Genomic DNA, 27,924 nt, shown 5'->3' on the forward strand with positions numbered 1-27,924 from the left:
GAAATAGGAAAATGAAATGAGATGCCAATATGATTTAGAAACTACGGTCTGATCATTCCTAGATAGAGCTAAAGGTGTGTTATACACACACACACACACACACACACACACACTACATTTACTTCTATACCTTTCCCTCTCCCTCCTTCTCCCCCCCATCTCCTTTCCTCTCTCTCCCATCTATCTATCTACAAGTGCTGATGGCTCATGCTGTCAATCCTAGCTACTCAGGAGTATGAGATCTGAGGATCATGATTCAAAGCCAGCATCGGCAGAAAAGGCCCCATGAGCCTCTTATCTCTAATTATCCACTCAAAAACCAGAAGAGCAGTGTGACTCAAGTGGTAGAACATTAGCCTGAGTACAGAGAAGCTCAAGGATAGCATGAAGGGTCTGAGTTCAAGCCCTACAACCTACCAAAAAAGAAAAAAAGTCTCACAGACTTTCTTGCCTGGGCTGGCTTCAAACCACAATCCTCAGATCTCAGGCTTCTGAATAGCTAGGATTACAGGCATGAGTTAATAGCATCCAGATCCTCCTTCCTTCCTTTCTTTCTTTCTTTCTTTCTTTCTTTCTTTCTTTCTTTCTTTCTTTCTTTCTTTCTTTCTTTCTTTCTTTCTTGATAGATAGATTTTCTTTGTAAAGGCCAAGCTGGCTTCTAACTCATGATCTTCCTGCCTCAGTCTCCCAAGTGCTGGTATTAAAGAAGTCATTGCTCGTCATTTTTTTTGTAAAAATTTTAAATCTCAAGTTATTAATTAGGATCTGAAAATTGTTTAAATAGGGATACAGGTGGACCCATTGCAACAATGAGATGTACAAGTCATTATGTCGAAAACGAACTTTACAACTTTGGTGGGGGGGAGGGGGAGCAGGGAGGATTGGGTGGTGGGGCAGGGGGAGGATGGGAAGGGATGGGAAGGGGAAACAAAGGAGGAGGCTACAATGCTTGATAAGAAATGTACTCATTGGGGCTGGGAAGGTGGCTCAGTGGTAGAGCGCTTGCCTTGCATGCCTGAGGCCCTGGGTTCAATTCCTCAGCACCACATAAGCAAAAAAGAAAAAAGCCGGAAGTGGCACTGTGGCTCAAGTGGTAGAGCGCTAGCCTTGAGCTGAACAGCTGAGGGACAGCACCCAGGCCCAGAGTTCAAGCCCCATGACCGGACCCAAAAAACAAACAAACAAACAAACAAACAAAGAAATGTACTCATTATCTTGTCCATGTAATTGTAACCCCTCTGTACAGTATTTTCACAATAAAAAAAAATAATTAGGATCTGACAAAGAGCAAAGAAGCTAACCCTATCTCAGCAAGATTCTAAAATACTTGGTAAAAGTATTCTAAGGATGATAGAATAATTTTAAAGTATTTTGATAATATAGCAGTTAAGGGCTAGTATAGAGCTCATGGTTTTCTTATATGTAGATAGATAGATAGAGAGAGAGAGAGAGAGAGAGAGAGAGAGAGAGAGAGAGAATAAGTTCAGAAGTAAATATAGGGTGTGTGTGTGTGTGTGTGTGTGTGTGTGTGTGTGTGTGTGTGTGTGTGTGTGTGTGTGTGTAGAACATACCTCTTAGCTATATCTAGGAATGAGCAGATCTTAGTTTCTAAATAACATTCCCCACTCAAAGCAAGTAGAGAACCAGGTGCTGGTGGCTCACACTTGTAATCCTAGCTACTCAGAGGGATGAGATCTAAGGATTGAGGTCCAACCCAGCCCAGCCATCCAAATTTGAGAGACTCTTTTCTTCAATTAATCAACAAAAACCCAGAAGTGGAGGTGTGAGTCAGGTGGTAGATTGCCAACCTTGGGCAGAAAAAGCTAAGGAAAAACATGAAGCTCATAGTGCAAGTCCCACTACCAACACACACACACACACACACACACACACACACACACACACACACACACACAAAAGCAGGAACAAACTCAAAATCAGAATATGTCCAATAAGGCATAAAGACTATAAAAGGAAGCCTGGCACATAATATCAGCATCTGAGCCGGGTGCCGGTGGCTCACACCTGTAATTCTAGCTACTCAGGAGGCTGAGATCTGAGGATCACAATTCAAAGCCAGCCCAGGCAGGAAAGTCTGTGAGACTCTTTTCTCCCATAAACCACTAGAAAACCAGAAGTGGCGCTGTGGCTCAAGAGGTAGAGCACTCACCCTGAGCTGAAGAGCACAGGGACAGTGCCCAAGCCCAGAGTTCAAGCCCCATGACTGACCAAATAAATATACATTATATATATATATATATATATATATATATATATATATATCAAGCTGGTGGCTCACTCGTGTAATCCTAGTTATTCAGAAGGATGAGATCTGAGGATCACAGCTCGAAACCAGCCTGGGCAAGAAAGTCCAGGAGACTCTTTTTTTTTTTTTTTTGGTTAGTCTTGGGGCTTGAACTCTGGGCTTGGACCCTGTCCCTGTGCTCTTCAGCTCAAGACAAGTGCTCTACCACTTGAGCCACAGCATCACTTCTGGTTTTCTAGTGGTTTACTGCAGATAAGAGTCTCATGGACTTCTCTGCCCGGGCTGGCTTTGAACCATGATCCTCAGATCTCAGCCTCCTGAGTAGCTAGGATTACAGGTGTGAGCCACCGGTGCCCGGCCAGGAGACACTTATCTCCAAAAAATTATTCAGAAAAGGCCAGATGTGGTGCTGCAGCTTAAGTGGTAGAGAGCTAGCCTTAAGCACAGAGAGGCTCAAAGACAGAGCCCAGGCTCTGAGCTCCAGCCCCAGGCCTGGCAAAAACAAACAAACAACAACAACAACAAAAACACCACCAGCAACAACATGATTTTGAAATTCATAAATTAAGAATTTAAAAGAAAATACATTTAATTGTTTTCAAAAGAAAACTCAATAGAATCAATAGACAAACTGCAAGAACCAAGAAAAGAGTTCATTAAGATTACTGTATAGAAAATCAATTATATTCCTTACAAGTAAGGAAATAGTTGCAGTGTTTCAAGTGAGCATGAGAATGGAATAAGGGTGGTAGCTCAATGGAAAACTTGCTGAACATTTGTAAGTCCTGGGTTTTATACTCAGCACTGAAAACAAAAATACAAATATAGAAAACAAAACAGCATAGATGCTCTGATAAATGTGGCAGGTATTCTGAGTATTGGCTCTTTTTTCTTTTTTCTTTCTTTCTTTTGTTTGGTGTTGGTACTGAGGCTTGAACTCTGTACCTGGGTGCTGTCCCTCAGCTCTTCAGCTCAAGGCTAGCATTCTACCACTTGAGTTTTTCAGTTTTCTGGTGGTTTATTGGAGATAAGAGTCTCATGGAGAGCTGGGAAGGTGGCTCAGTGGTAGAGTGCTTGCCTTGCATGCATGAGGCCCTGAGTTCAATTCCTCAGCACCACATAAGCTGAAAAAGCCAGAAGGGATGCTGTGGCTCAAGTGGTAGGATGCTAGCCTTGAGCTGAAGAGCTGAGAGACAGAGCCCAGGCCCTGAGTTCAAGACCCACAACCGAGAAAAAAAAAAGCCACCTGCCAAGCCTCCTCCACCCTCCCAGCCGCAGCGCCTCCGACCGCCTGTGCGCCCTCCCTCTCCTCCTCTTCTTCTTCTTTTTTTTTTTTTTTTTTTGGGAGGGGGGTCCGGTCATGGGGCCTGAACTCTGGGCCTGGGCGCTGTCCCTCAGCTCTTCAGCTCAAAGCTAGCGCTCTACCACTTGAGCCACAGTGCCACTTCCGGCTTTTTTTTTATTTTTCCTTATGTGGTGCTGAGGAATCGAACCCAGGACCTCAGGCATGCAAGGCAAGCGCTCTACCACTGAGCCACCTTCCCAGCCCCCCTCTTCTTCTTCTTACTCCTCCTTCTCCTCCTCCTAGTGCTGCCCAGCCCCAGCCACATTTAAAATAAATAATTATTTTAAAAATTAAAAAAAAAGAAAGAAAGAGGGGGCTGGGAAGGTGGCTCAGTGGTAGAGCACTTGCCTTGCATGCCTGAGGCCCTGGGTTCGATTCCTCAGCACCGCATAAGCAAAAAGAAAAAAGCCGGAAGTGGCGCTGTGGCTCAAGTGGTAGAGCGCTAGCCTTGAGCTAAAGAGCTGAGGGACAGCACCCAGGCCCAGAGTTCAGGCCCCACAACCGGACCAAAAAAAAAAAAAGAAAGAAAGAAAGAAAAGAAAAGAAAAGACTCTCATGGGCGTTCTTGCCCAGGCTGGCTTTGAACCATGATCCTCAATCTCAGCCTCCTTCCTTAGTAGCTAGGATTACAGGTGTGAGCTATTGGTGCCTGGCTACATTTTCTTTTTTTAAAGAACTTCTAATATTACTTTTTCTTGTAGATCTTCCCTGTCTTTCCATTTATTTATTCAATTATTTATCCATCCATCCATTGACTCATTCAATGCAGGTTGAGCAATTCACTAGGGCTCACTGCAAGGCATGAACACATGCTGGTTAGTAAAACAGTTTTTTTGTTTGGGGGGGGGGTCCAGTCATGGGCCTGGACACTGTCCCTCAGCTCTTCACCTCAAGGCTAGCACTCTACCACTTGAGCCACAGTGCCACTTCCAGCTTTCTTTTTTTCTGCTTATGTGGTGCTGAGGAATCGAACCTAGGGACTTATGCATACCACTGAGCCACCTTCCCAGCCCTTAGGAAATGTTTCTTGAGATGTGGGGCTTGAACTCTGGGTTTGGGTGCTATCCCTCAGCTCTTCAGCTCAAGGCGAGCACTCTACTGCTTGAGCCACAGAGCAACTTCTAGTGGTTTATTGGAGATAAGAGTCTCACGGACTTTCCTGCCCGAGCTGGCTTTGAACTGCGATCCTCAGATCTCAGCCTCCTGAGTAGCTAGGATTACAGGCATGAGCCACCAGCGCCCAGTTTAGAGGTTTTTTTTTTTTTATTGTTTTGTTTTTGATTTTGAGGGAGGAACTGGAAGAGAAGGAGGGAACAGATAACACTATAGAAAAGGAAATGTACTCATTATCTATCTCATATAATTGTAATCTCTCTGTATATCAGCTCTATAAAAACAATAAAGTAAATTAATAATAAAAATAGAGAGTTTCCCCATCACTATCCTAGAACTCTATCAGGAGAGACAGTTTAATAAGCATAATATGTTATGTTCTCATTGATGAATATATAATTATCATCTGAGATACATGTTCCGAAGAAATGCATGCTACTCTTTGAGAACATCTCAAGAAACATTTCCTAAGGGCTGGGAAGGTGGCTCAGTGGTAGAGCACTTGCCTTGTATGCATAAGTCCCTAGGTTCGATTCCTCAGCACCACATAAGCAGAAAAAAAGAAAGCTGGAAGTGGCACTGTGGCTCAAGTGGTAGAGCACTAGCCTTGAAGTGAAGAGCTGAGGGACAGTGTCCAGGTCCATGACTGGACCCCCCCCCCAAAAAAAAAGAAATCTTTCCTAGATTGGGTTAAGTTCAAGGAAAGCCTCTTTGGGGATGAAACAATGGATATTAATTTCAATACATCAATAGGCAAAATATAAGGAAAATAGCCATCTATGACAGAAGGACTAGAAGAGGTTTGAAAGAAGCCATCAAGTTGAAAGTCAGAGAATCACCGGGGAGGGAGGTATGAGATCCCAAATAGTATGATTATCAGATTTACATTTTGGAAATATGACTCTAGCTACTACAAAGAAGAATGAATTCGGAGCTGGGAAGGTGGCTCAGTGGTAGAGTCTTTGCCTTGCATGCATGAGGCCCTGGGTTCGATTCCTCAGCACCACATAAGCAAAAAAAGCCGGAAGTGGTGCTGTGGCTCAAGTGGTAGAGCGCTAGCCTTGAGCTGAAGAGCTGAGGGACAGTGCCCAGGCCCAGAGTTCAGGCCCCAGGCCCAGAGTTCAGGCCCCACGACCAGACCCCTTCCCCCCAAAAAAGAAGAAGAAGAAGAAGAGGAGGAGGAGGAAGAGGAGGAGGAGGAGGAGGAGGAGGAGGAAGAGGAGGAGGAGGAGGAGGGATTCATGTGGCCAAAGAGAACAGACAGGATAGACCACCCAGGAGACTCTTGCAATCCTCTAGGTGAGATGAAGGTGGTGGTAATAAAGATGACGCAAAAGCAGGAACTACTGGCTCACCCCTGTAACCCTCAGGATCATAATTCTTGCCAGCTTGGGCAAGAAAGTCCACAACACTATTATCTCAAATTTACCACCAAAAAGCCAGAAGTAGGGCTGTGGTAGGAATGTGGTAGAGTGCTTGCCTAGCATGCATGAAGCACCTCAGTAACATAAACAGAAAAGGCCAGAAGTGGTGCTGTGGCTCAAGTGGTAGAGCACTAGCCTTAGTCTTGAGCACATAGAGGCTCAGGGACAGAGCCCAGGCCTGAGTTCAAGCCCCACAACTGATGAAACAAGAAAGGAAGAAAGGAAGGAAGGAAGGAAGGAAGGAAGGAAGGAAGGAAGGAAGGAAGGAAGGAGGAAGGAGGAAGGGAAGGAGGGAGGAAAGAAGGAAGCAAGGAAGGAAGGAAGGAAGGAAGGAAGGAAGAAGGAGGGAGGAAGGAAAGAAGGAGGGAGGGAGGGAGGAAGGGAAGGAGGGAGGAAAGAAGGAAGCAAGGAAGGAAGGAAGGAAGGAAGGAGGGAAGGAAGGAAGGAAGGAAGGAAGGAAGGAAGGAAGGAAGGAAGGAAGGAAGGAAGGAAGGAAAGGAGAGAGGGAGGGAGGGAGAGAGGGAGGGAGAGGCAGGGAGGCAGGCAGGGAGGCAGGCAGGCAGGGAGGCTGGCTGGGCGTCGCCGGTGGCTCATGCCTGTAATCCTAGCTACTCAGGAGGCTGAGATCTGAGGATCATGGTTCAAAGCCAGCCCAAGCAGGAAAGTCTGTGAGACTCTTATCTCCAATAAACCACTCAGAAAACCAGAAGTGGCGCTATGGCTCAAGTGATAAGAGTGCTTGCTAAAGAGCTGAGGGACGGGGGCTGGTATGGTCTCAGTGGTAGAGCACTTGCCTTGCACGCTCGAGGCCCTGGGTTCAATTCCTCAGCACCACATAAGAAAAAAAAAGCCGGAAGTGGCGCTGTGGCTCAAGTGGTAGAGTGCTAGCCTTGAGCTGAAGAGCTGAGGGACAGCCCCCAGGCCCAGAGTTCAGGCCCCATGACCGGACCCCCAAAAAAAAAAGAGCTGAAGGTCAGTGCCCAAGCCCAGAGTTCAAGCCCCACAACCCACAAAAAAAAAGGAAGGAAGAAAGGAAAAAGAAAAACCCAGAAATAGAGCTGTGACTCAAGTGGTAAAGCACTAGCCTGAAGCAAAGAAGCTCAGGGACAGTGCCCAGCCTGAGTTCAAGCCCAAGAAAGAAAGAAAGAAAGAAAGAAAGAAAGAAAGAAAGAAAGAAAGAAAGAAAGAAAGAAAGAAAGAAAGAAAGAAAGAAAGAAAGAAAGAAAGAAAGAAAGAAAGAAAGAAAGGAAGGAAGGAAGGAAGGAAGGAAGGAAGGAAGAAAGAAAGAAAGGAAGGAAGGAAGGAAGGAAGGAAGGAAGGAAGAAAGGAAGAAAGGAAGGAAGAAAGAAAGGAAGGAAGAAAGGAAGGAAGGAAGAAAGGAAGGAAGAAAGAAAGAAAGAAAGGAAGAAAGGAAGGAAGGAAGGAAGGAAGGAAGGAAGAAAGAAAGGAAGAAAGGAAGGAAGAAAGAAAGGAAGGAAGGAAGGAAGGAAGAAAGGAAGGAAGGAAGGAAGGAAGGAAGAAAGAAAGAAAGAAAGAAAGAAAGAAAGAAAGAAAAAATGGGGATGTGGACATGTAGATCAAGTGGTAGAATACCAACTTTAGGTGAAAAAGCCAAGCAAGAAAGTGAGTCTCTGAATTCAAGCCACAGTACTGGCACAAGGGACAAAAAAAAAAAAAAAAAAAAAAAGCAGGTTGATGATGTGGTTGAGAAGATGTAGGTAATGTAGAACATTTGTCTAGCATGCATGAGGCATGTGGCTCTAGGTCTGACCTCTGGCAATGGAAATAAAAATGTGTGTCCATTCTATACAATATCTGTAAAAGCAAGTCTTTTAAAAGGCAAGAAGATAAAAAATATATAGAAATATGGAGCATTCAGACAGTATTGAGTTCTCAGGGATAGGTAGGCAAAATGTAGGAAAGGTAGGAAAATAAGATGAAGAAGGTAGTAAGGAAATAAGATGGATACTTCATTCCATTGTCATATCAGGCACTGTGAATGTGCCTCATCCTAACCAGTACATTAAGAGATGGCTACTACCAAATATCATACAATTATTAACTATAAGGCCCTGTACGAGGCAGTTGGAATACAGAAAAGTATAGACTGTATTTGAAGCATGAAGAGTCACTAGAATGGAAATTAGCTATGTTGTTGTTGTTTGTTTTTTCCTGGTTATGAGGCCTGAACTCTGGGCCTGAGTACTGTCCCTCAGCTCTTCATCTCAAAGCTAGCACTCTAGAACTTGAGCCACAGCACCACTTCTGGCTTTTTCTGCTTATGTGGTGCTGAGGAATCGAACCAGGGCCTCATGCATGCAAGGCAAAGACTCTACCACTGAGCCACCTTCCCAGCCCTGCACAGTGGTTTTATGTGCTTTTTTTTTGGGGGGGGGGGAGGACCATGGGGCTTTAACTCGGGCTTCAGTGCTGTCCTTCAGCTCTTCAGCTCAAGGCTAGTGCTCTACCACTTAAGCCAAAGTACCACTTACAGTTTTCTGGTGGTTTATTAGAGATAAGAGTCTCACAAACTTTCCTGCCTGTGCTGGCTTTTAACCGTGATCCCCAGATCTCAGCCTCCTAAGTAGCTAGGATTACAGGTATGAGCCACCAGCACCCAGCTTATGTGCTTTTAAGATAGCCTACAAAATTCAGATTTCTACTTCAACTTCATGGACTTGGAAACTTAGTTTGTTAGACTACAAGAGTAGCCAGGCACTGATGGCTCACGCCTGCTACTTGGGAAACTGAGATCTGAGGATCATGGCTCCAACAAAAATGTCTGTGAGACTCTTACTCCAACTGTTATCACTGAAAGGCCAAAAATGGAGCTGTGGCTGAAGTGGTAGAGCCTGGAGTGAAAAAATGAGAGTGTAAGGCCCTGAGTTCAAGCCTTAGTAGCTTCACAAAAACACCCAAAATCTGGTGCCGGTAGTTCACACCTGTAATCCTAGATACTCAGGAGGTTGAGATCTGAAGATTGCTGTTCAAAATCAGCGAGGGAGGAAAGTCCATGAGACGCTAGTAAGAATGAGAGGCAAGCAAGAGCAACCAATACAAGCTCAAAGCTTTATTGGGGGGCAGACCTGCCATGCTGCTCCAAGAAGGAATGGAAGCAGCAGCCATGGACAGGTGTAGGCTGAATTTAGGGTGCAGTCACATGGGTCACATTACATAGGCTATGGGAATTTGGGGATACAGTCAGTTCAGAGAAGAGGCATTATGAAGATGTTATATGGACTACAGGAATTGGGGGAGCAACAATGCTAAAATAAGAAATGTACTCATTACCTTGCTCATGTAACTGTAACCCCTCTGTACAGTATTTTCACAATAAAAAATTTAAAAAGAAAAGGAATTGGGGGAGAGTCACATTCCAAGAAGGAGTGTAGCTAGACTGTTGCAACTGGGGTGGGAATTTGTAGTCACACTGGAAAAACAGTATCGGGAAATAGTAACATTTTTGTAAACAGGTGGACACAAGGCAGGGGGCTTTAATCGGCAAGCTGACTCTAAGACTTAGAACTCTTATCTCCAATTAACCACCAGAAAACCAGAAGTGGTACTGTGGCTCAAAGTGGTAGCCTTGAGTGAAAAAACTCACACACACACACACACACACACACAGAGCACCCAAAGACTACAAGAGTAGATCTTGGGTCAACTCATATGAATTAAACTTGTAAGAGAATTGGGGAGTGATGTTCCACGAGTAATATATCTTCTGACAATTATTGAAAATTTAGCTCTCTCTGTTCTTTTCTAGCTCTCTTTGCTCTCTGCTCTTTTCTAGCTCTTTTCTCTCTCTTTCCTCTCCCTCTTTCCCAGCTCTCTCTCTTTCCCAGGCCTTTCCCAGCCACGTGGAGTGCCAACCTTGCCTGGTCCCAGCAGGTCTACTGAATAAACCTACCCCTTACCTGAAAAAAAAAAAAAAAAAAAAAAAAAAAAAAAAGAAAGAAAAAAGAAAATTTAGGAAGGAGTCCCAGTGTCCTAACTTATGTAGTAAGAACCACTGTGGTCAAAGGCAAAAATCTGTCCGTCTGATTAACTTGAAATAATTTTAGTCTTCTATTAAGGGTTACCCTTTCCATTCTAAGCCAGGTGTGGTAAGGAAAGTGATTTGGCAGCCTCACATCCATCCTGTCTCTAACCAGCATTCAATCCATCCTGTAGGCCTGCTAAATGAAACCAAACCCAGAAATGGGGAGACCTTCAGGCTCTGTCAGTTCTGGTGTTGAGTTTCAAGTTGTTACAACTGTTGTAAAAGTTTTGGGTTTTTTGTCGGTTTATTTGAGTCACTGGACTCGAACTCAGAGCCTGGGAGCTCTCCCTGAGTTTTTTGGTGTTTTGTTTTTGCTCAAGACTGACATTCAACCACTTAAGCTACAGCTCCACTTCCCGCTTTTTGGTGATTAACTGGAGACCTGGCTAGTTTCGAACTACGATCCTCAGATCTCAGCCTCTTGAGTTGCTGGGATTACAGGTGTGAGCCACTGGTGCCTGGTTTTTTGTTTTTCTTTTCGTTTTTGTAAGGCTCAGTTCCATTCCTTTCAGTCCTCTTTGCCCTTTTGGAGGTAGTTCCTCATCCTGGGCAGAATGTGCACATATGTTTTACAAGTGGTAACCCCAATACTGGTTCCCACATTACGGTCAGGGTCGGGCCAAGATAACCACCCCTCGCCAGAACCTAGCAGCCACGAAGCGGAAGATCGTTCCCGAGCTATGTCTGAGACCTCGCGAGATTACGGCGGTGCCCGTTGCGGCCCAGACACAGCGCCACGCCTTTCCGGCCTCAGGACGGCCTCCGCCTACCTCAGCTCACAGCCTTCCACTCGCGCTCGGCTCTTGGATTGGCTGGCGGAGATGGGTCAGTTTTTTTTTTCCGGGCCTGAAAGCAGTTCCACAAGTAGTCTCTCTTCTAGCCCCGCCCCCGGAGCTTACGGATTGGACGACTGAGCCTGATGTCACGCGCTTGCGTGACAGCGCAGACGAGCCAATCAGCACCTTGGCGTATTTTACAAACTGGGAAATTAGCAGCAGCAGAAGCCCAGTAAATCCGGGGGAAGGAAAAAAAAAAAAAAAAAAAAAGCGGAGGCAACCCTGAGAAACTTGAAATCGTTATTTATTTCCCGTCCTCCGTTAGAGTTCCCGGAAAGGTGCGACCCAGGGACCCTGAAGGGTGTGAGGGCTGAGTGGCTCCCAGGGAGGAGAGCTGTTCCGGAGGCTGGGGCGAGCTGGCCCGGCACGGCCTTTCTCGGGGTGGCGGCCAGAGAGCGGCCTTGCAGGCGCCGGGGGGCATTTTAGACGCCTGGATTTGTTCGGAGGCGGACGTCTGAAGAATGTCAGCACGCATACCCCGAGAATTAGTTGACTTGAATCCCCAATCCTGCCTGCCTTTCTTTGCCCATTTCTATTGTAGCCGTCATGACCACCCTCCAAGCCACAAAGCACCCCCGCCTCCGAGGTGTATCTCCCACTCCTAGCAAGATTCCCATCCGCTCTCAGAGACGCCCGCCTTTCTCCACAGTGAAGCTGGACACCCTGGACCAGGAGAACCAGGATCCAAGGGTAAGAGGGGTGTGGTAGATGAAGAGACAACAGTACACATCAGCATTGCACCCCAACGCTGAATCCCAGCTTTTTTTCCCTTCTTTTTCTCTCCTTCCCCAGAGCCTGGTGCAGAAGCCACCACTCGGTATTCAACGCTCCCTCGTTGACTCAGCAAGCCCCAAGTTGAAAGCCACACACCGAACAGAAAAGTCACAAAGTTTGGTGGGGATTACTCAACCCCGGAACCCCTTGGAAGAGCTCAGGCCTAGCCCTGGGAGACAAAATGTGGGGCCTGGGCCCCCTCCCCAGACAGGTATCTGTTGGAGGACCGGAAAGGCACATAGTGTGGCATGTGGGCTTTGCACATCCCCTGGTCTCTTGCATACTATATGAGTGCTGTGCCCTACTCCTGGAAAGCTCTTTGTTATTAGAAGCAGTCCTCTTCTTCCACAAAAGTCATCTCTTCTGAAGCTTTTTCTAGTTCCACCAGTTACAACTAATTACTTTGTATTGTCCTAATAGTTTGCACTATTTCTTTAATAATGGCTTCAGTCTGCTTCTGTTACTTCTCAATATCAGTCTGTTACTTAATGATAGTACTGGTACTATCATCAGTACTGGTACTGGTGGTGCTCTACCACCAACCTATCTCCCTAGTTTTCCTGCTGCTCCCTCCTAGCTTTCCTACCTCTTCACTTCACACTGTCCATCTAACCTCTGCTGAGTTTCCTCTGGTCTTTTTTTTTTTTTTTTTTGCCAGTCCTGGGGCTTGAACTCAGGGCCTGGGTACTGTCCCTGAGATTCTTTTGCTCAAGGCTAGCACTCTACCACGTGAGCCACAGCACCTCTTCTGGCTTTATCTGTTTATGTGGTACTGAGGAATAGAACCCAGGGCTTCATGCATGCTAGACAAGCACTCTGCCACTAAGCCACCTTCCCAACACCCATTGGTCTTTTAAAAGAAAAGAAAAAGAATTTAGTACCACCTTGACCTCAGGACATGAGTGCTGACCCTTAGCTATTTCTGCTCAAGGCTGGTACTCTACCACTTGTACCACACCTGTGCTTCCACCTTTTTGGTGGTTAGAGGTAAGTGTTTCATGGACTTTCCTGCCTGGACAGACTTCAATCCATGATTCTCAGATCTTAGCCTTCTGAGTAGTAGCAATCACTTGGCTTAATGATAGCTTCTTCTTCTTCTTCTTCTTCTTTTTGTTTTTTGTCATGGGGCTTGAACTTTAGGCTTGGGCACTGTCCCTGAGCTCTTCAGCTCAAGGCTAGTGCTCTTCCACTTGAGCCACAGCACCATTTCCAGCTTTTTCTGCTTATGTGGTGCTGAGGAATCGAACCAGGGCCTCATGTATGCAAGGCAAGCACTCTACCACTGAGCCACCTTCCCAGCCCTCACTCATCTTTAATTAAAGTGTTTAGAATGGTCTCTTACATTAGAGTCTTCCAAAAATTGGTGAGCTATGTTCAATTGAATGAGTCTATTTTGCTCACCTCCCCCACCCCCAATATTGGAGTTTGAACTTGCTAGGTATGGAGTCTGCCACTTGAACCATGCGTCTAGTCCTCTCTGTTGATTCTTGCACCACAGGGTGACTATTCTAGGGTCCCTGGCCCCTCAGCCTCTCCTATTCCTTTTCACCTTCCCGTCTCCTCTTCCCTTGCAGGGGCTCCAGAGGCCATAGAGTTTGTGGCTGACCCTGCAGCCTTGGCCACCATTCTGTCAGGTGAGGGGGTGAAGAGCAATCCCCTGGGGCGCCAGTCTAGTCTGGCTCAAAGAGTACTGGTTCGAGGGAGCAAGGAAGGCACCACCCGGAGAGGTCAGGTAATAAGACAGGATGTAAGATAGGCTGGGTGGGTTAAGTCATAACGTCTTGCTGATAGCTTCTGTTGGGTTCCAGAATGCTCGGGCTTCTGCATACCTAGCCCCCAGGACCCCCATCCACCAACTGGACTCTGCTAGGGCTTCTTGTTTCTCAAGGTTGGAGGGACCAGGACCTCGAGGCCAGACTTTGTATCCTCAGAGGCTAGAAGCTTTGGTGAGTGCCCTTGAAGGTCTGACCTTCTGTGTTTCTGGAAGCTTCTTCTTGGGACAAAGGTAAATCCTGAGAGAGAAGGTAACTCATGATGAATTAAGAAGTAATTTAGAGGAAGGTATGTTTGGTGATGATTTCTGAAAGTATGGGGCTTCCCTCTGACTCTGCTTTCACCTCTTACTCCTGTGTATCAGAATCCACCTTCAGGATCTTCCCTTCAGTCTACTCGCCCTAGCTTACAGGAGCTAAGAAGAGAGACAGGAGGCAGCAGCCGGTAAGGAGAAATGTGGCAGAAGGGTGTGGAACAAAAGTGAACCAGTGTCTGAGAAAGGGGCCCTCTAGAGCTAGCATCTTCTAGTAGTTTTAGAAATCCCATTCTGGCCGGGTGCTGGTGGCTCACGCCTGTAATCCTAGCTACTCAGGAGGCTGAGATTTGAGGATCGCGGTTCAAAGCCAGCCCGGGCAGGAGAGACCGTGAGACTCCTATCTCCAATAAACCACCAGAAAACCGGAAGTGGCGCTGTAGCTCAAGTGGTAGAGCGCTCGCCTTGAGCTGAAGAGCTGAGGGACAGCGCCCAGGCCCAGAGTTCAAGCCCCACGACCGACAAAAAAAAAAAAAAGAAATCCCATTCTGCCCAGGAAGGAATGGAAAAAACCTATGACCACCCAGGAATAGGGGCCAAGCCTTCATAGTCTGGAAGAAAAGGGGGGAGGTTCAGAAATGTGAGGTGCTAGGCCAGGCACTGATGGCTCATGCTTATAACCCTAGCTTCTCAAGAGGCTAAGATCTGAGGGTCAGTGTTCAAAGCCAGTCTGGGCAGGAAAGTCCTTGAGACTGTTTTCTCCAATTAACCACCCAGAAACTGGAAGTGGCACTGTGGCTCACCCAGGCCAAGGGTTCAAGTTGTATAACCAACCCCCCCCCCCAAAAAAAAAAAAAGTGAGGTGCTATTTCTTTGGCTAGAGTGTAGATTGAAATGAGATTTGAATTCAATTTCTGACTCTTACCATTAGTAGTTAGGCAAGTTTACCTTAATCTCTCTGAGCTTTGGTATCTTTATCTGTTAAATGAAGAAAATGTTTGTACCATTATTAGAGAGTGTTGCAAATGAGATGATGTTTGTAAAGCACTTAGCATGTGTCCAGCCCATAATGGTGCTCAGTGACTGCTGTTGTCCTTTATTATTATCAGGACTTCAGTGAAACAGGTCTCAAGATTGCTCTTGGAGACCCCTGTGCAACCTGGTGAGTGTTTGACTATGAAGAGAGAACAAGGGGTTGCCTGCCGCAGGGAACGAGACAAGAGGAAACCTGGCACCAGTGGCCCACACCTGTAATCCTAGCTACTCAGGAGGCTGAGATTTGAGGATCGAGGATCGAAGCCAGACCAGGCAGGAAAATCCATGAGACTCTTTATCTCCAATTAACCACCAAAGGCCAGAAGTGAAGCTGTGGTTCAAGTGGTAGAGTTCCAGTCTTGCGCAGAAAAAGCTAAGAGACAGTGCCCAGACCTTGATTGGCACAAAAGAAAAAGACAAGGGGAAACTTAGTAGGCTTGGGGAATGGGAGCAGTGTGAAGAGGTGGGGAGGTAGGGGGAAGGTGTAGGAGAACTGGGATATGGATTGGTGGTACTTGTTTAGCATTGAGTTGATCCTTAGCACTATAAGAAGGAAGAAAGGAAGGAAAAAGGGAGAGATGGAGGGAGGGACTAAAGTAAATGAGAAAAAGAATATCTTTTGGATACAGAAGTTGGCCCAATTTTACTTGTGTCTCTATTTCTTCTCTCTTCTTGCAAGACTGACCTTCTACCCACGGTTCTGTCTCCAGCTCCTAAGAGCTATCACTACACCCCCCTAGCCCACTCAGGGTATTCTGATACCTAAGCGTTTGCTGAGGTAGTGTTGGGCTCTAAGGGGACGCTGGTTGGGTCCTTGTCCTTAGTTCGCTATTCTCTTCAGAGGCTTCAAAGCCCTATGGCAGAATTAGGTGGGTGTTCTTGATACTACTGCAAATTTCCATTCTCCATTCAGTTTCCTCTCTCTCTGAAGAACCTGAGGTTATCCCTCACTCCGATGAAGGAGGAGGAGCCCTCCTGGGTTTGGCCCAGCGAGTACCCTTAAGAGAAACACGGGAGATAACACAAACCAGGGTAAGATGGGACCCTTCTGGAATACAGGTGGGGAGTAGGGGAAGTGTTTGGGGAAATCCCACAGGGATAGCACTTAGGATGTGGGTGGAATCAGGTAGTCAGAACATTATTGGGTCTAAGTTTTTCCTAGTTAGGCCTTCTCCAGAATGGGTCTGAGCTCTGTTTCCCAGTCTAAGACCTGGTACGTATTTGTATCACTGTCAGGTCAATGATAGGACACAGATTCTAATACTTGTCATCCAAGAACATCATTCCTTCGGTCCACAAATATTTACTCACCAGCTACTGAATGTAGGAACTATTCTAGGCTCTGGGCATACATATTCTAGAAGGGGGAGATCAAAAATAAACACAAGCCAGGTGCTGGTGGCTCATATCTAGCTACTCAGGAAGTTGAGATCTGAGAATCACAGTTTGAAGCCAGTTGGGACAAGAAAGTCTGTGAGACTCTTATCTCCAATTAACCATCAAACAAAGCTGGAAGCAGAGCTGTGGCTCAATGGTAGTATGCTAGCCCAGGGCAATAAAACTCAGGGACAGCATGCAGACCCTGAGTTCAAGTCCCAGGACAGCACTAAATTAATAAAACAATCACATGTATAAAATATGTAACATACGGTAAAATATTCTCTGTGAAAATAAGTAAATAGCAGGGCATCAGTGGCCCATGCCTGTAAAGCTGGCTACTAAGGAAGCTGAGATCCAGAGGATCGAGGTTCAAAGCCAGCGTAGGCAGAAAAGCCATCAAGACTTCATCTGTAAAATAATTAGCAAAAGGGCTAGAGGGTCTTAAGTGATAGCGTGCCAGCAGAGCAAGCAACCCAACCAAGTAGCACATAACCAAGTAGCACTGGCAATAAATAAGCAAGGTAATAAAGGGGAATTAGGAGTGAAGGAGTTGGTGTCAGAATGTACAGTAATTTGAGCCAGGTAATATCATTGAGAAGATTATGTTTAAGTGAAGAACAGGAGTTAAGGGCATGAGCTGTGCAGATATCTAGTAGAGAACACTCTTGGCCCAGAGAATTACAGTGCAAAGGCCCCAAGGACGAGGTGTGTCTTAAGTGTACTGTATGTGTGTTGACAAAAGGGACCAATATGGTTGAACCTAAGTAAGGGGAAGGGTAAGAGGTGAGGTTTCAGTAATAACAGGATTAGATAAGGATTCACATACAAGTACAAGCTCTTGGCTCTGACTTGGGATGTATGGAAAGCCTAGGAGAGAGATGAATGATTGAACTTGTCTAGAAAGAATCACACTAAGGCAGGCATCTGTGGCTCATACCTGTAATCCTCACTACTCAGGAGGCTGAGAGCTAAGGATCATGGTTAAAAGCCAGCCCAGGCAGGAAAGTCCATAAAACTCTTATCTCCAATTAATTATCAAAAAGCTGGAAACAGTGCAGTGACTCAAAGTGGTAGTACACTCGTCTTGAGCATGAAAGCTCAGGGATAGTGCTCACACCCTGAGTTTAAGCCCCAGGACTGGCGCAACAAAAAGAAAAAAAAGACACTGGCTTCTTAGGAAAGCAAGACATAGGAAGCCAAAGAAGGAAGAGATCACTCCTACTTTTCTCCTCTCCCACAGGTCAGTGGTGACTCTCACGTGATGCCTTCCCCTATCCCCTTGGCCCAGCCTATGCCTGGCCGTGTGGTGCCACCTTCTGTTACCCACCCATCACCCTTTGGACGGGCACAGCGCGTACCATCTCCTGGCCTCCCAACTCTGGTTTGTATCAAAAACTCCTCGGAGCTGGCAAGAGCAGAACCATCTGGCTCAAGAACCTGCTGCTGTCTGGGAAGTTGGCTTAGTGGTAGAGTGCTTGCCTAGCTTGTATGAAGCCCTGGGTTCGATTCCTCAGTACCATATAAACTAAAAAAGCTGGAAGTGGTATTATGGCTCAAATGGTAGAGTACTAGCCTTGAGTGAAAAAGCCCGGGGACAGTGCCCAGGCCCTGAGTTCAAAACCCAGGGCTGGCAAAAAGAAAAAAAGTACCTGCTGCTATGTCTACATTTTATTCCTGCTCAGATACCTGTATCTCTCCCCAGACTCCATATTCATTGTTGCGACGGCTTGCTGTTCGACCCAAAGTCCAATTCACTCCCATCCGATCAGTCCCCAGAGTTCAGCAGGTAAGATGGGGCAGTGGGGAGGGAGGGGCAGGGGTAGCTACCATCCATGGGCCACAGCTGAGGAGAAAGGGAGGTGAATGGTTATGAGGGAAGACAAGACATAGGCAACTGCTGGTCTTCTGTAAAAGCAGATTGATTAGGGCCCAGCCACAGGCAGAGACTCTGTGTGAGGTGGGTCTATAGGGTGGAAGAAGGGTCCTTCAGGCCTCAGGTGGTGAGAGACGACAAGACTGAGAGTGGGAATTGGTATCATTTACCCATATCCACCTGACTAGATCTTTGACGATATAATTTTAAAATGTTGGGATAATAATACCTTTGCTTTGTCTTCTTTTAAAAAAAAATTTTTTTTAAAGCTGGGCATTGGTGGCTCACACCTATAATCCTAGCTACTCAGGAGGCTCAGATCCAAGGACCATGGTTCAAAACCAGCCCAGGGAGGAAAGTCTGTGAGACTCTTATCTCCAATTTAACCACCAGAAAACTGGAAATAGCACTGTAACTCAAAATGGTAGAGTACTAGCCTTGAGCAGAAGAGCTCCTGGTCAGCACCCAGGCCCTGAGTTCAAGCCCTACCACTGACAAAAGATTAAAAGGCAGGTATAGCTCAGATGCTTGCTGGGGGAGGAGTAAGAACTTATCCTAAAAGTAACAAGTAAAAAAAAAAAAAAAGAACTGGGAATATCTATTATGCCATCCTAGCAAGCAAGAGGCAAAGACAAAAGCAAGTAGAGACTGAGTTCCAGTGAAAGGTGCTTGCCCCTGCTGACTTTTCACTTCTGTTTACAGGCCCGATGGTCCAGTGGCCTCTCTCCTCAGTCTTGTCCTGGAGAGCCTGCCACACCTTGGGTAAGTATCAGAAGCCATGTATTACTTCTGTCTTTGGCATGGTTCCACTGGCTTGGAGGCCTGGTAGTTTGAGTTTGAGGCAAGTGTGCTGTCTTAAGAAACTGTCTTACCACCTCTTCCTGCTTCTCAGGCTTTTTTTCTTCTTCTGAGACAATAGCCCTGACTAGTCTCAAATTTTCAACCCTACTGTCTCAGGATTGAAGCAGTAGGAATGCTGAATTAGATATAGGTCCAAACTAGTTTTTAAGGCATATGCTCTTCTAGAGTCTCTCAGGGACTTTGATCATTCCTATGGTGGTGAAATTCAGACTGATCTTCCTGCCTCTGCCTGGCTTCCTCACCTGCCCCTCTTTCCTCCTGTGTGGCAGGAGCAGATTGCTGTACAGTTGTTTGACCAGGATGGTTGTGTCAGGATGCAGGAGAGGTCTGGGTGCCCAACTATGACAAATCCTTCTGGACCACACCCAAGTCAAAATCCCAACCTCCAAGAACTAAGGATGCAGGTGGGTCTGTAGGGTGGCAGCTTTGAAGCCTGCTGGAGTAGGAGAGGGCTACAGTTGCAGGAGCTGGGAGGACACAGGGAGTATGGGAAGAGAGCCATGTAGGTAGACCACGTGAACTCACAGTGATGTCACACTGGGGTACTCTCTTCTACCACAGCGCATCAGTATCCTGCAGCAGCTGTTGCAACAGGAGATGGAGGGGCTGGCAATGGGCAAGTGCGTTCCTCTTAATGGAGGCTCCTCTCTGGATATGGTTGAACTTCAGCCTCTACTGACTGAGATTTCGAAAACTCTGAATGCCCCGGAGCATAATTCTGGGACATCCTACCTTCCTGGACTGTCAAAGCATTCTGGGCTGCCAGAGCCCTGCCTCCCAGAGGAGCGTGAGGAACCACAGCCCTTTTCTGGAGTAGAGGCTGAAATGGCACAGCTTTGCCCTCCACCAGAGCCAGGGCCCCCAGAATCTTGCTGTAGGATTGGGCCAGAGACACCAGAGTTCTCCCAGGAACAGCCTGAGATCCCAGAGCCTTGTACTTCAGCACTACCTGGACTCCATCAGTCTAGTCCCCATGAGCAATATGCTGGACTCCCAGAGGCCTGCCCTAGGGTAGAGCAGGGAGCATCAGTAGCCTACTACTCCCTGGAACCTAAAAGCCCAGATTCCAGCCTGTGGCTCCGCTGCAATCAAGGGACACCGGCAACCACCAGCCTGACTTTCTCTTCCCAGCGCCCACTTTGTGCCAGCCCCCCTATCCACTCACTTCAGTCTCAGAAGCCCCCGACAGGTCAGGCAGGTAAGGAGGTATCTGGGAAGGGGTAGGAAGGAAGGGGATCCTGTCACTGGGAGCAGTCCCCTGGACTATGCCAACCACAGCTTGGCTCTCAGAAAGAAGGAAGGAGCTAGTTGGGCAATGGTGGTTCACACCTGGAATCCTAGCTACTCGGGAGGCTGAGATCTGAGGATTGCAGTTTGAAGCCAGCCTTGGCAGGACAGTTATCCTCAATTAACCAACAAAAAGCCAGAGGTGGAACTGTGGCTCAAGCGGCAGAGCACTAGCCTTTTGCAAGAAAGCTCAGAGACATTGCTCAGGCTGAGTTTAAGCCTCAGGACCAACACACACACACACAGCTATAACTCTTTCTTGAGGGAGGGAGAAGGGCAGTGCAGAGTGACAATGGAAGACTCCAGAGCCTTCTAATCTCTCCCTGGCCCACCTTCAGGCCCCAGCAGTCTGGCTCCTCGAACACTGGCCCTGAGGCAACGCCTCAAAGCCTGTCTCACTGCCATCCACCACTCGCATGAGGCCCGCCTGGATGATGAGTGTGCCTTCTACACCAGCCGGACCCCTCCCCCCGGCACCACTCGGGTCTGCACCAACCCTGTGGCCCAGTTGCTTGAATGGCAAGAAGCCCTGGTGAGCTTCAATGTCCAACCAGACACTGTCTGCACAGCCAACCTGTGAAAAGTCGGGGGTGGGGGGGGGAGGGGAGATAGTGGGAGGGACTAACCTCATCTCCTTCAGTGAAGTGATAATAAGATTGTGACAGACTTCTTTCTCTCTCTAGCGTTTTATTCCAGTTGGTTCTACGGCCTGTCAGGACTCTACATCATGAAGCTCCAGCCATCACCTGCTCCTGCCCTTCTGAGCTCACCTTCTAGCCCGTATTTATTGTTGGACAACCAATAGAACTCAGTGCTAACACCCTTTTTTAACCTTTAATAAAGTTTCCAAAGTATCACCGGTTCAGCTAGTGAGTTAGGACTGTCCAGATAGGGCAGCCATTGCTGTTGCTCCCTGTTTGCCCACATGGTGGCAGTGTGCTATAAGTTAGAAGCCTCTGGGTGCTAGGTCTCAACCAGAGTAGCTATTCTGTAGAAAGGAAGTCTTCCCACTGTGTCCAGCCCACCTTCTCAGCAAGCTCTTGAATGTTTGGGGGGAGTGACAGTTGTGGGACCTGTGCTTCTCTCTCAGCCTTGAAATAAGCCCCTTTTCCAAGAGCCATCAATTAATCCACTCATCTCCCAGCGCAGAGCTCCTCTGCTAGAACAGTCAGGAGAGATGTGCACCAGTTGGCTGGGGCAGAAAGATTACATGAGGTCAGTAGTTAGAGGCCAACCTTAGTAGCATAGAACACTTAAAAGAAGAAGCATGAAATGGTGGCTCACACCTATAACACTAGCTAGTCAGTAGGCTGAGATCTGCGGATCACCATTTGAAGACAGCCCAGGCAGGAAAGTCTGTGAGACTTATCTCCAATTAACTACCAAAGGTTAGAAGTGGAACTGTGGTTCAAGTGGTAGAGCACTAGCCTTGAGCAAAAGAAACTCAAGGACAGCCCCCAAACCCTGAGTTTAAGTCCCAGGACTGGCGCACGCACGCACACACACACAGTCTTAATTTCTCTCTTTCTCTCTAGTATGTAGGAGGGCAGGAACACCAGATTGAAAACCTTTGGAATCCTAGTGTGGCTGGCCTTATATTTTCCCCTTCCTTCCCACAGCAAAGCAGGAGCCTGGGCTACCCTGCTTCCCTTCTCCCTCAGAGGCAGTCTTGCAAGGAATAATCCTTTACCACTGGGAGGGAGTTCTTTCAGGGTGTTAGAGAGAGTCAGCCACTTTTCCTCCAATCTATGCACCCACCATGCATCGAGTTAAGCAGCCACACACACAATCCCCCAACCTCAATTTATTGGAAGAGGCAACAGTAGCTGTGTAGCCCCAGGACTTAGCCTGGAGAGGGGAGAGGGGAGACTGTACAGAATGCGTTTTAAACGCTAGGAAAGAATTCACTGATTCTTCCAGTTCGTAGGAAAGTTGCCAGGCTGGAGCCTTAAAATGAAGATGAAGGGAGATGCGGAGACAAAGTTGTCTTGGTCCTGACCAGGGATACCCTATCCTAACATCTCTCACCTAGACGGGCTCCTTTCGATTTCTTGTCTTTTCACTCAAGCTGCCAGAGCATCCTTCCTGCTTTTTGGGCCTCTGAGCTGAGCTTGCCTAGTGAGATTGCTCCCCAGCTCTAGTTAGAAGAGAGGACCAAGACCTCAGGACCCTCTCTGGATCGGCTTTTTCACTAGCTCACGTGGCTGCAGATGGTCCCTTCCTAACCTGCACTGCTCCTCAGACACATAACCTTGATCGCCCCAAATCCTGCCATTTTAGCCACCTCCCAGAGCTGGAGGCTCCGCCCCATCGCCAAGTTCTTACTAACGATGGGGTGGGGCCTGCTGGTGGTAGGTGAAGATGGGAGTGAAGGGGCAAGGAGGGCGTGGGGGGGAGGTTCCTGGCTCAGTCCGGGTAAATGATGAAACCCGAGAAGGTGCTGTACTTGTTGGTGTTGCCTCCATGCACCTTCCCACCGTCCAGCTTGATGAAGACTTCATCGCCCACATCCAGGTGTAGAATGACACTGTTACTGGCGTAGTCATAGTTCTGGTCCGCGTCTTGAGCAATGGCGCTGGCCCGAACCTGGGGGAAGGCGGGGAGAGGGGGAGAAACCGATGTACTCAGAAGATCACTGCTTAGAGCTGGGGTGGAGGCGTCGGGTCTAGGGGCTCCAGCGCGGCCCAGGGGCAGCGAGCTGTAGGTGCTGAGGAGGAAGTCGGGGAAGGAAGGGGAGCTCAGAGCCTCGCTGACCGCCATTCACTCTGCTGAACGCTGAATGCCTTGGGCACAAGTCAGGCTGTCTGTGGGCCTCGAGTCTCAATTTGAATTATAAAGTATATGTTTGAGAGAATGGAAGGGGAATAATAGAGCCCACCCTGTTTGGCTGTTCGGATTGAATGGTATGTGGAATGTATTCAGAACAGTGGTTTGCCTAGAGAAACCCTTATACAGAGGTTGCTATTGCTGTTCTCACTTTAAAAAATAATATTAGCCTTTAGGATGCTTTCTAGGATACTGTGCCCACTTAGACCAACATGTAAATTCCAAATGTGCATTTGCCTTCCTGGGAGCTGGGGCATTGCATCTGTGTGTCTGTGGGTGTGCAGGCCTGAGAAGTACTGTTGTGTCCTGGCCTCTAGGGTGTCCATTTCTCTGTCAAGTGGTAGCTAGTGCCTTCTGTGGGAACCCAGAGCTCTGCCTTTCTTTTGGCCTCTCCTCTGGCATTCGCCTCAGGCTGCCAGCCCCCTCCCCAGCCCCCCTCTTTTTGTCCCACCGGGCTGGTTATTAACTCATTAATTATTCATCATTATTTTAATCATTATTTACCGTCCCCAGGGCCGCAGTGCCTGCGCTGTGGAATACAGAGTAGAAGCTATCTGCCACCCCCCCACCCCGCTGAAATCAACACACTCTATGCACTTGTGTTCCCCTTCCCCCACACCCTGTGTGTACCAAGTATACCTACTCTACCTACCTACTAGATGCCACATACAGAAAAATACCATGGCTCTACTCACGTCCTCCTGCTCTGTACACACACTTCTGTACACACTCTCTCAATCCCACACATATCTACTCTTACTCTCTGCTGGGAAGAGACCCCAAAACATGTGCCAGAGGTGGTTGTGAAGTCATGTCCTCCTGAGTGTATACAGGTGCTGCAAAGGTAGCAAGGCCCAAGGCTCAAAGAACCCTAAGACTAGGTCTGACATATGGGGGGAGGCACCACTTCCTTTCTAGAAGCCACATGTGGTCACTGCCCAGCCCCAGCTTGCTTCAGCCTGCACTCCCCAGACAGCTCCCTCCACCCCCCCAGCCTAAGGCCTCTCCCCAGCTAACATCAGCTCCAGACTGGATCAGATAAGGTTTTTTGTTTTTTTTTTTGGGAGGGGGGAGGCTTGAACTCAAGGCCTGGGCACTGTCCTGAGCTGCTTTTTTGTTGTTGTTTTTTGTTTTTTTGTCAGTCATGGGGCTTGAACTCTAGGCCTGGGTGCTGTCCCTCAGCTCTTCAGCTCAAGGCTAGCGCTCTACCACTTGAGCCACAGCACCACTTCCAGTTTTCTGGAGGTTTATTGGAGATAAGTGTCTCGAGGATTTTCTGCTCAGGCTGGCTTTGAACCATGATCCTCAGATCTCAGCCTCCTGTGTAGCTAGAATTACAGGCTTGAGCCACTGGTGCCCAGCCTAAGCTTCATTTTTGCTCAAGGCTTTAAGCACTTCTATCCCACTTGAGCCACAGCACCACTTCTGGCTTTTTCTGTTTATTTGGTACTAAATTCATACATGCTAGTCAAGAATTCTACCACTAAGCCACATTCCCAGCCCCAGATTAGATTTTTTTAGAGCTTCTCCCCCAAGCCAAGGGGACAATAACTCTGATTCTGTCTTCAAGGGCAGCAAGCAGCAGAACATGGAGGCTGAGATTGTTAGGGAGGATATGGGGCCTGTGACCAGGCATCAGTGACACAGGTTGTCCCCATCGCTGCCTCCTTCCTCCAAACCCACCACCTAACTGTTCCCACTCCAACCACTTCCCACCTCTGCTTGAGCTCATTATTTGAGAATCGGTATTATTGGAGGGCCAGGTCCAGCCTAAGCCTGGCCCTATGCTCTGGAGTAAGAAATAAGATAGCACTGGCAAGTGGGCAAGTAAGGGTTTTCTTTTTTTTTTTTTTTTTCACCTTGAAAATCTAAGTTGAATGCCCCTACACTCAACAGTAACCCTTACTGCCTGATGACTAAAACACAAACTCCATTCTAATCTCATAGAACCAGATTCTGGATAACTCTCCCCATGCCAGACTGGGAAATCAAGGCCAGAAGGCACCCCTGCCCCTCTCAAAAAAAGAGCACAGCTCAAGACAAGAGTTGGGGGTGGCGAGGGGGAGCTAAAATTGGTAGGGTGAGACACCAAAGATATTTGGTGTGGTTTTCTATCATTGGAGTGATTGCCTATAGTTGGAGTGTGAATCTCTGCTGCAGAGATAGGAAGTTTTGAGTCCCTTGTTCTAATACTGATTCCTAATACTCCCAGTGAGCCCCCCTGGGCGGAGGACTGCTCTTTCCCTAATTCCCCAGTTCCTCCTTGACTAAACAAACGAGGTATGAGCTCTTAATGGCCTGGAGTTGCTGGATTTCCTGGTGCTGCTTCCAGGAAGGAACTGAGTTGTGGCCTGAGGGCAGGGAGATTTGTGAAACTACCAGTCGGGTGAATTAGGAGTCTAGCGGCGGAGGGGCACCTCACCTGTCCATTCTTCATCAAGTCGGCCCACATACTGGTGCCATCGCCGCCCCGCATGAGCACATGGTAAGCGAAGAAGTAGACGCCAGGCATGGGACAGGTGAACTTGCCGCTGGCCGCCTCGTAAGCGTTGCCCACATTGGTCACCACGTCGTCAAAGCGCAGCACCTCGTAACCCTCGTGCGGCTTCCGCAGGCCGGCATAGAAGGCAATTCGAGGCACGTAGCCGGCAGGAGGAGCGGCCCCTCCTGGGCCTGGACCAGGAGGACCCGGAGGGCCTGGCCTGCCTGGCTCTCCGGGGGGCCCTCTGGGACCCGGAGGTCCTGGGGGTCCTCTCAGACCTGCCTTCCCGCGCCGGCCCACCTCCCCCTTGGCACCTGGTGGAAAGGGGGGCACGGAAGCAGGTGCACCGTCGGGGCCCGGGCCTCGGGGCCCGTGCGGGTCACAAACCATGCGGCAGCGACCCAGCATCTCGTAGTGCGCCGGGCCGCGGGAACTGTGCACCAGCAGCGGGATGGCCACCAGCAACAGAAGCACCATGGCCACCCCGACGGCCGCGCCCGCCACTCGCTTGCGGCGGCTCAGCCGCGACGCGGCCAGGGCCAGCAAATCCTCCTCGCTTTTGGGCGCAATGGCGACGGGAGGCCCGGGACTCCCCGCGGGCCCAGGAGAAAGGGTGGCCGGGTTGGGGCCCGGGTCTGGATTCCCTCTTCCACCCACCCCCGACGGGCCTCCCTGCCTCTACTGGCTCTCTCTCCCTCTGCCGATGTGCGGGGTTTCCCCAGCCGACCGTCAAGGCAGGGATCCCTGCGTCCCCCACCCCCTAACCTTGTGAGTTGGGCCAGGTACAGATCCCACAGTTCAAAACCCCCCCGTAGTCTTCTATTACCCTCCGGTGCAGTCCGAACGAACGATCCGATCCGATGAGGGCGGCGAGGCACGCCGCTTCTTGGACGGCTGATTTCTTACAGGTCTAGGACGTGTGCTCTCCAGACAGCTGCTTCCTCACGATCCTGGGGGGTCCCAGATCACAGATCGCTCGGGGCTGGGACGAGGGGGCGAGGGGAGGGGGGACTGTTGCTGTGCTCCGGACGTCCCAGGCTCTGAGCTGCGGGTGGCGTCCACTGGACGCGACCTCCTCAGAGGTTTTGCTCTCTAGCTCTTGGAAAGCGCTTCCCGCCTTCCTGTCTCAGCCTGGGTTGCGGCCCTTGCTGGAGCCCTGTCCGAGCGACTCTCTCCCCCGCAAGCTCTCTCCGGATCTCTGCGTCCCCTAACCTTCCTCCCCGGGGCGGCAGTGCGGGTGGTGTGGGTAGCCGCGCGGCGGGAGCCACTATAAGCGGCCGGAGGCAGAGCGACCCCTGGCGCCCACAGTGGGAAGCGCGGGGGCGGGGCAGGCAGCGGCTCTCCACACCCCCCCAGCCCCCCCCTCCCCCCCCCCCCCCCGCCACTCCCAGCGGAGCCCCGGGCCTCTAAGGTTCCTTGCCTGTTCTCAGGGCTCCGCAGCGATCCCTGGCCTGCACCCTAAAATCTTTACTTTCAGCTTCAATCCTGAGTTTAGCATTCTTAGAAGCTGGAAAAAGCGCTGGGATAAACATGGGTCATGCCACAAGCACTGAGAAGACAGAGGTGGATTGCAGAGCTAAAAAACAAAAAAAGGAGGGGGAAATGAGGGACTCACAAACAAACTAAATAAAACAAGAAAGGAAAGAAAAGGAAATGCATCACCCCATACCCTCTCGGTGCCAGCAACTGAATACCAAATATCCATATGGGAAAAGGTTCAAGGGATACTTGTTGACCTGAATAGGAAAGGCATTTCCCGACTCCCCATACTCAAGGGGGGGGTCACAGAAAGAGAGAGGGAGAGAGGGAGGAGGAAGGGGAGAGAGAGAGAGAGAGAGAGAGAGAGAGAGAGAGAGAGAGAGAGAGAGAGAGAGAGAGAGAGAGAGAGAGAGAGAGAGAGAGAGAGAAAGCGCCTGGGGGAAGGAGCTGAAAACGGACAGAAAAGCAGAGAAGGAGCGACAGAAAAATCAAAGAGACAGAAAGCCAGATAGAGATGCAGAGACAGAGATAAAGCTTCGAAAAGAGACTAACTGACAGCCCCAGAGGGGGAGAGAGAGAGACAGAGACCGAGAGAGAGACAGAAGCCGAGACAGGTTGACAGATCGAGGGAGAGAGAGAAATGTAAATGGCGCGCTGCAGAGAGACACCCAGGTCCGTGTTCGGACTCCAATGTGACATATCAACTGTAGGGAAGATGCGGGGGCGGGGCAGTTCCGCAAGCAGAGTGGTAGGCTCTGGGCCTGTGCATTGTGACAGTGTGCTGGAAAGTATGGAGGTAGCCATGGGATCCTGGTCTTGTGTGTCCCTGGGTGAGTGGGGTTATGGATTATGTGTTGTTTTGTGTATATATGTGT

At 48.7% G+C, this 27,924-nt stretch overlaps 2 protein-coding genes across 4 annotated transcripts; one reads left to right on the forward strand and one right to left on the reverse strand.

Moving 5' to 3' along the window:
• Window positions 1-11,151: 11,151 nt before the first annotated feature.
• Troap (trophinin associated protein) lies at window positions 11,152-21,110 on the forward strand. 2 transcript variants are annotated; one of them, XM_070035207.1, is made up of 15 exons: window positions 11,152-11,304; window positions 11,568-11,716; window positions 11,819-12,011; window positions 13,375-13,532; window positions 13,609-13,746; window positions 13,938-14,017; window positions 14,936-14,988; window positions 15,775-15,893; window positions 17,482-17,622; window positions 17,944-18,027; window positions 18,817-18,876; window positions 19,245-19,379; window positions 19,537-20,173; window positions 20,601-20,794; window positions 20,946-21,110. In XM_070035207.1, exons 2-15 carry the CDS (start codon window positions 11,573-11,575, stop codon window positions 20,991-20,993), a joined length of 2,184 nt encoding a protein of 727 aa, XP_069891308.1. In that variant the 5' UTR covers window positions 11,152-11,304; window positions 11,568-11,572; the 3' UTR covers window positions 20,994-21,110. The 2 variants fall into 2 exon arrangements, with proteins under 2 accessions (XP_069891308.1, XP_069891318.1); XM_070035217.1 differs by having other exon boundaries at window positions 15,793-15,893.
• Window positions 21,111-22,077: 967 nt separating this feature from the next.
• C1ql4 (complement C1q like 4) lies at window positions 22,078-27,338 on the reverse strand. 2 transcript variants are annotated; one of them, XM_070035226.1, is made up of 4 exons: window positions 27,240-27,338; window positions 26,991-27,146; window positions 25,511-26,520; window positions 22,078-22,848 (listed from the first exon to the last, which is right to left on the reverse strand). In XM_070035226.1, the coding sequence occupies exons 3-4, from the start codon at window positions 26,045-26,047 to the stop codon at window positions 22,669-22,671; spliced, it is 717 nt and encodes a 238-aa protein (XP_069891327.1). In that variant the 5' UTR covers window positions 26,048-26,520; window positions 26,991-27,146; window positions 27,240-27,338; the 3' UTR covers window positions 22,078-22,668. The 2 variants fall into 2 exon arrangements, with proteins under 2 accessions (XP_069891327.1, XP_069891336.1); XM_070035235.1 differs by lacking the exons at window positions 26,991-27,146; window positions 27,240-27,338 and having other exon boundaries at window positions 25,511-26,764.
• Between the last annotated feature and the right edge of the window lie 586 nt (window positions 27,339-27,924).

This window comes from Dipodomys merriami, unplaced genomic scaffold (genome assembly GCF_024711535.1).
Source record: "Dipodomys merriami isolate MVZ:Mamm:240054 unplaced genomic scaffold, mDipMer1.0.p SCAF_10, whole genome shotgun sequence".
Classification (NCBI taxonomy): domain Eukaryota; kingdom Metazoa; phylum Chordata; class Mammalia; order Rodentia; family Heteromyidae; genus Dipodomys; species Dipodomys merriami.

Excerpts from the sequence above, each read along its gene's own strand:
- Troap (XM_070035207.1), top strand. The coding sequence starts at position 11,573 with ATGACCACCCTCCAAGCCACAAAGCACCCCCGCCTCCGAGGTGTATCT. Across the intron at positions 19,380-19,536 it reads TCCAAGAACTAAGGATGCAG|CGCATCAGTATCCTGCAGCA; the intron begins GTGGGTCTGTAG and ends CTTCTACCACAG. Across the intron at positions 20,174-20,600 it reads GCCCCCGACAGGTCAGGCAG|GCCCCAGCAGTCTGGCTCCT; the intron begins GTAAGGAGGTAT and ends GCCCACCTTCAG.
- C1ql4 (XM_070035226.1), bottom strand. The coding sequence starts at position 26,047 with ATGGTGCTTCTGTTGCTGGTGGCCATCCCGCTGCTGGTGCACAGTTCC. Across the intron at positions 22,849-25,510 it reads ACTTGATGAAGAATGGACAG|GTTCGGGCCAGCGCCATTGC; the intron begins GTGAGGTGCCCC and ends GCCTTCCCCCAG.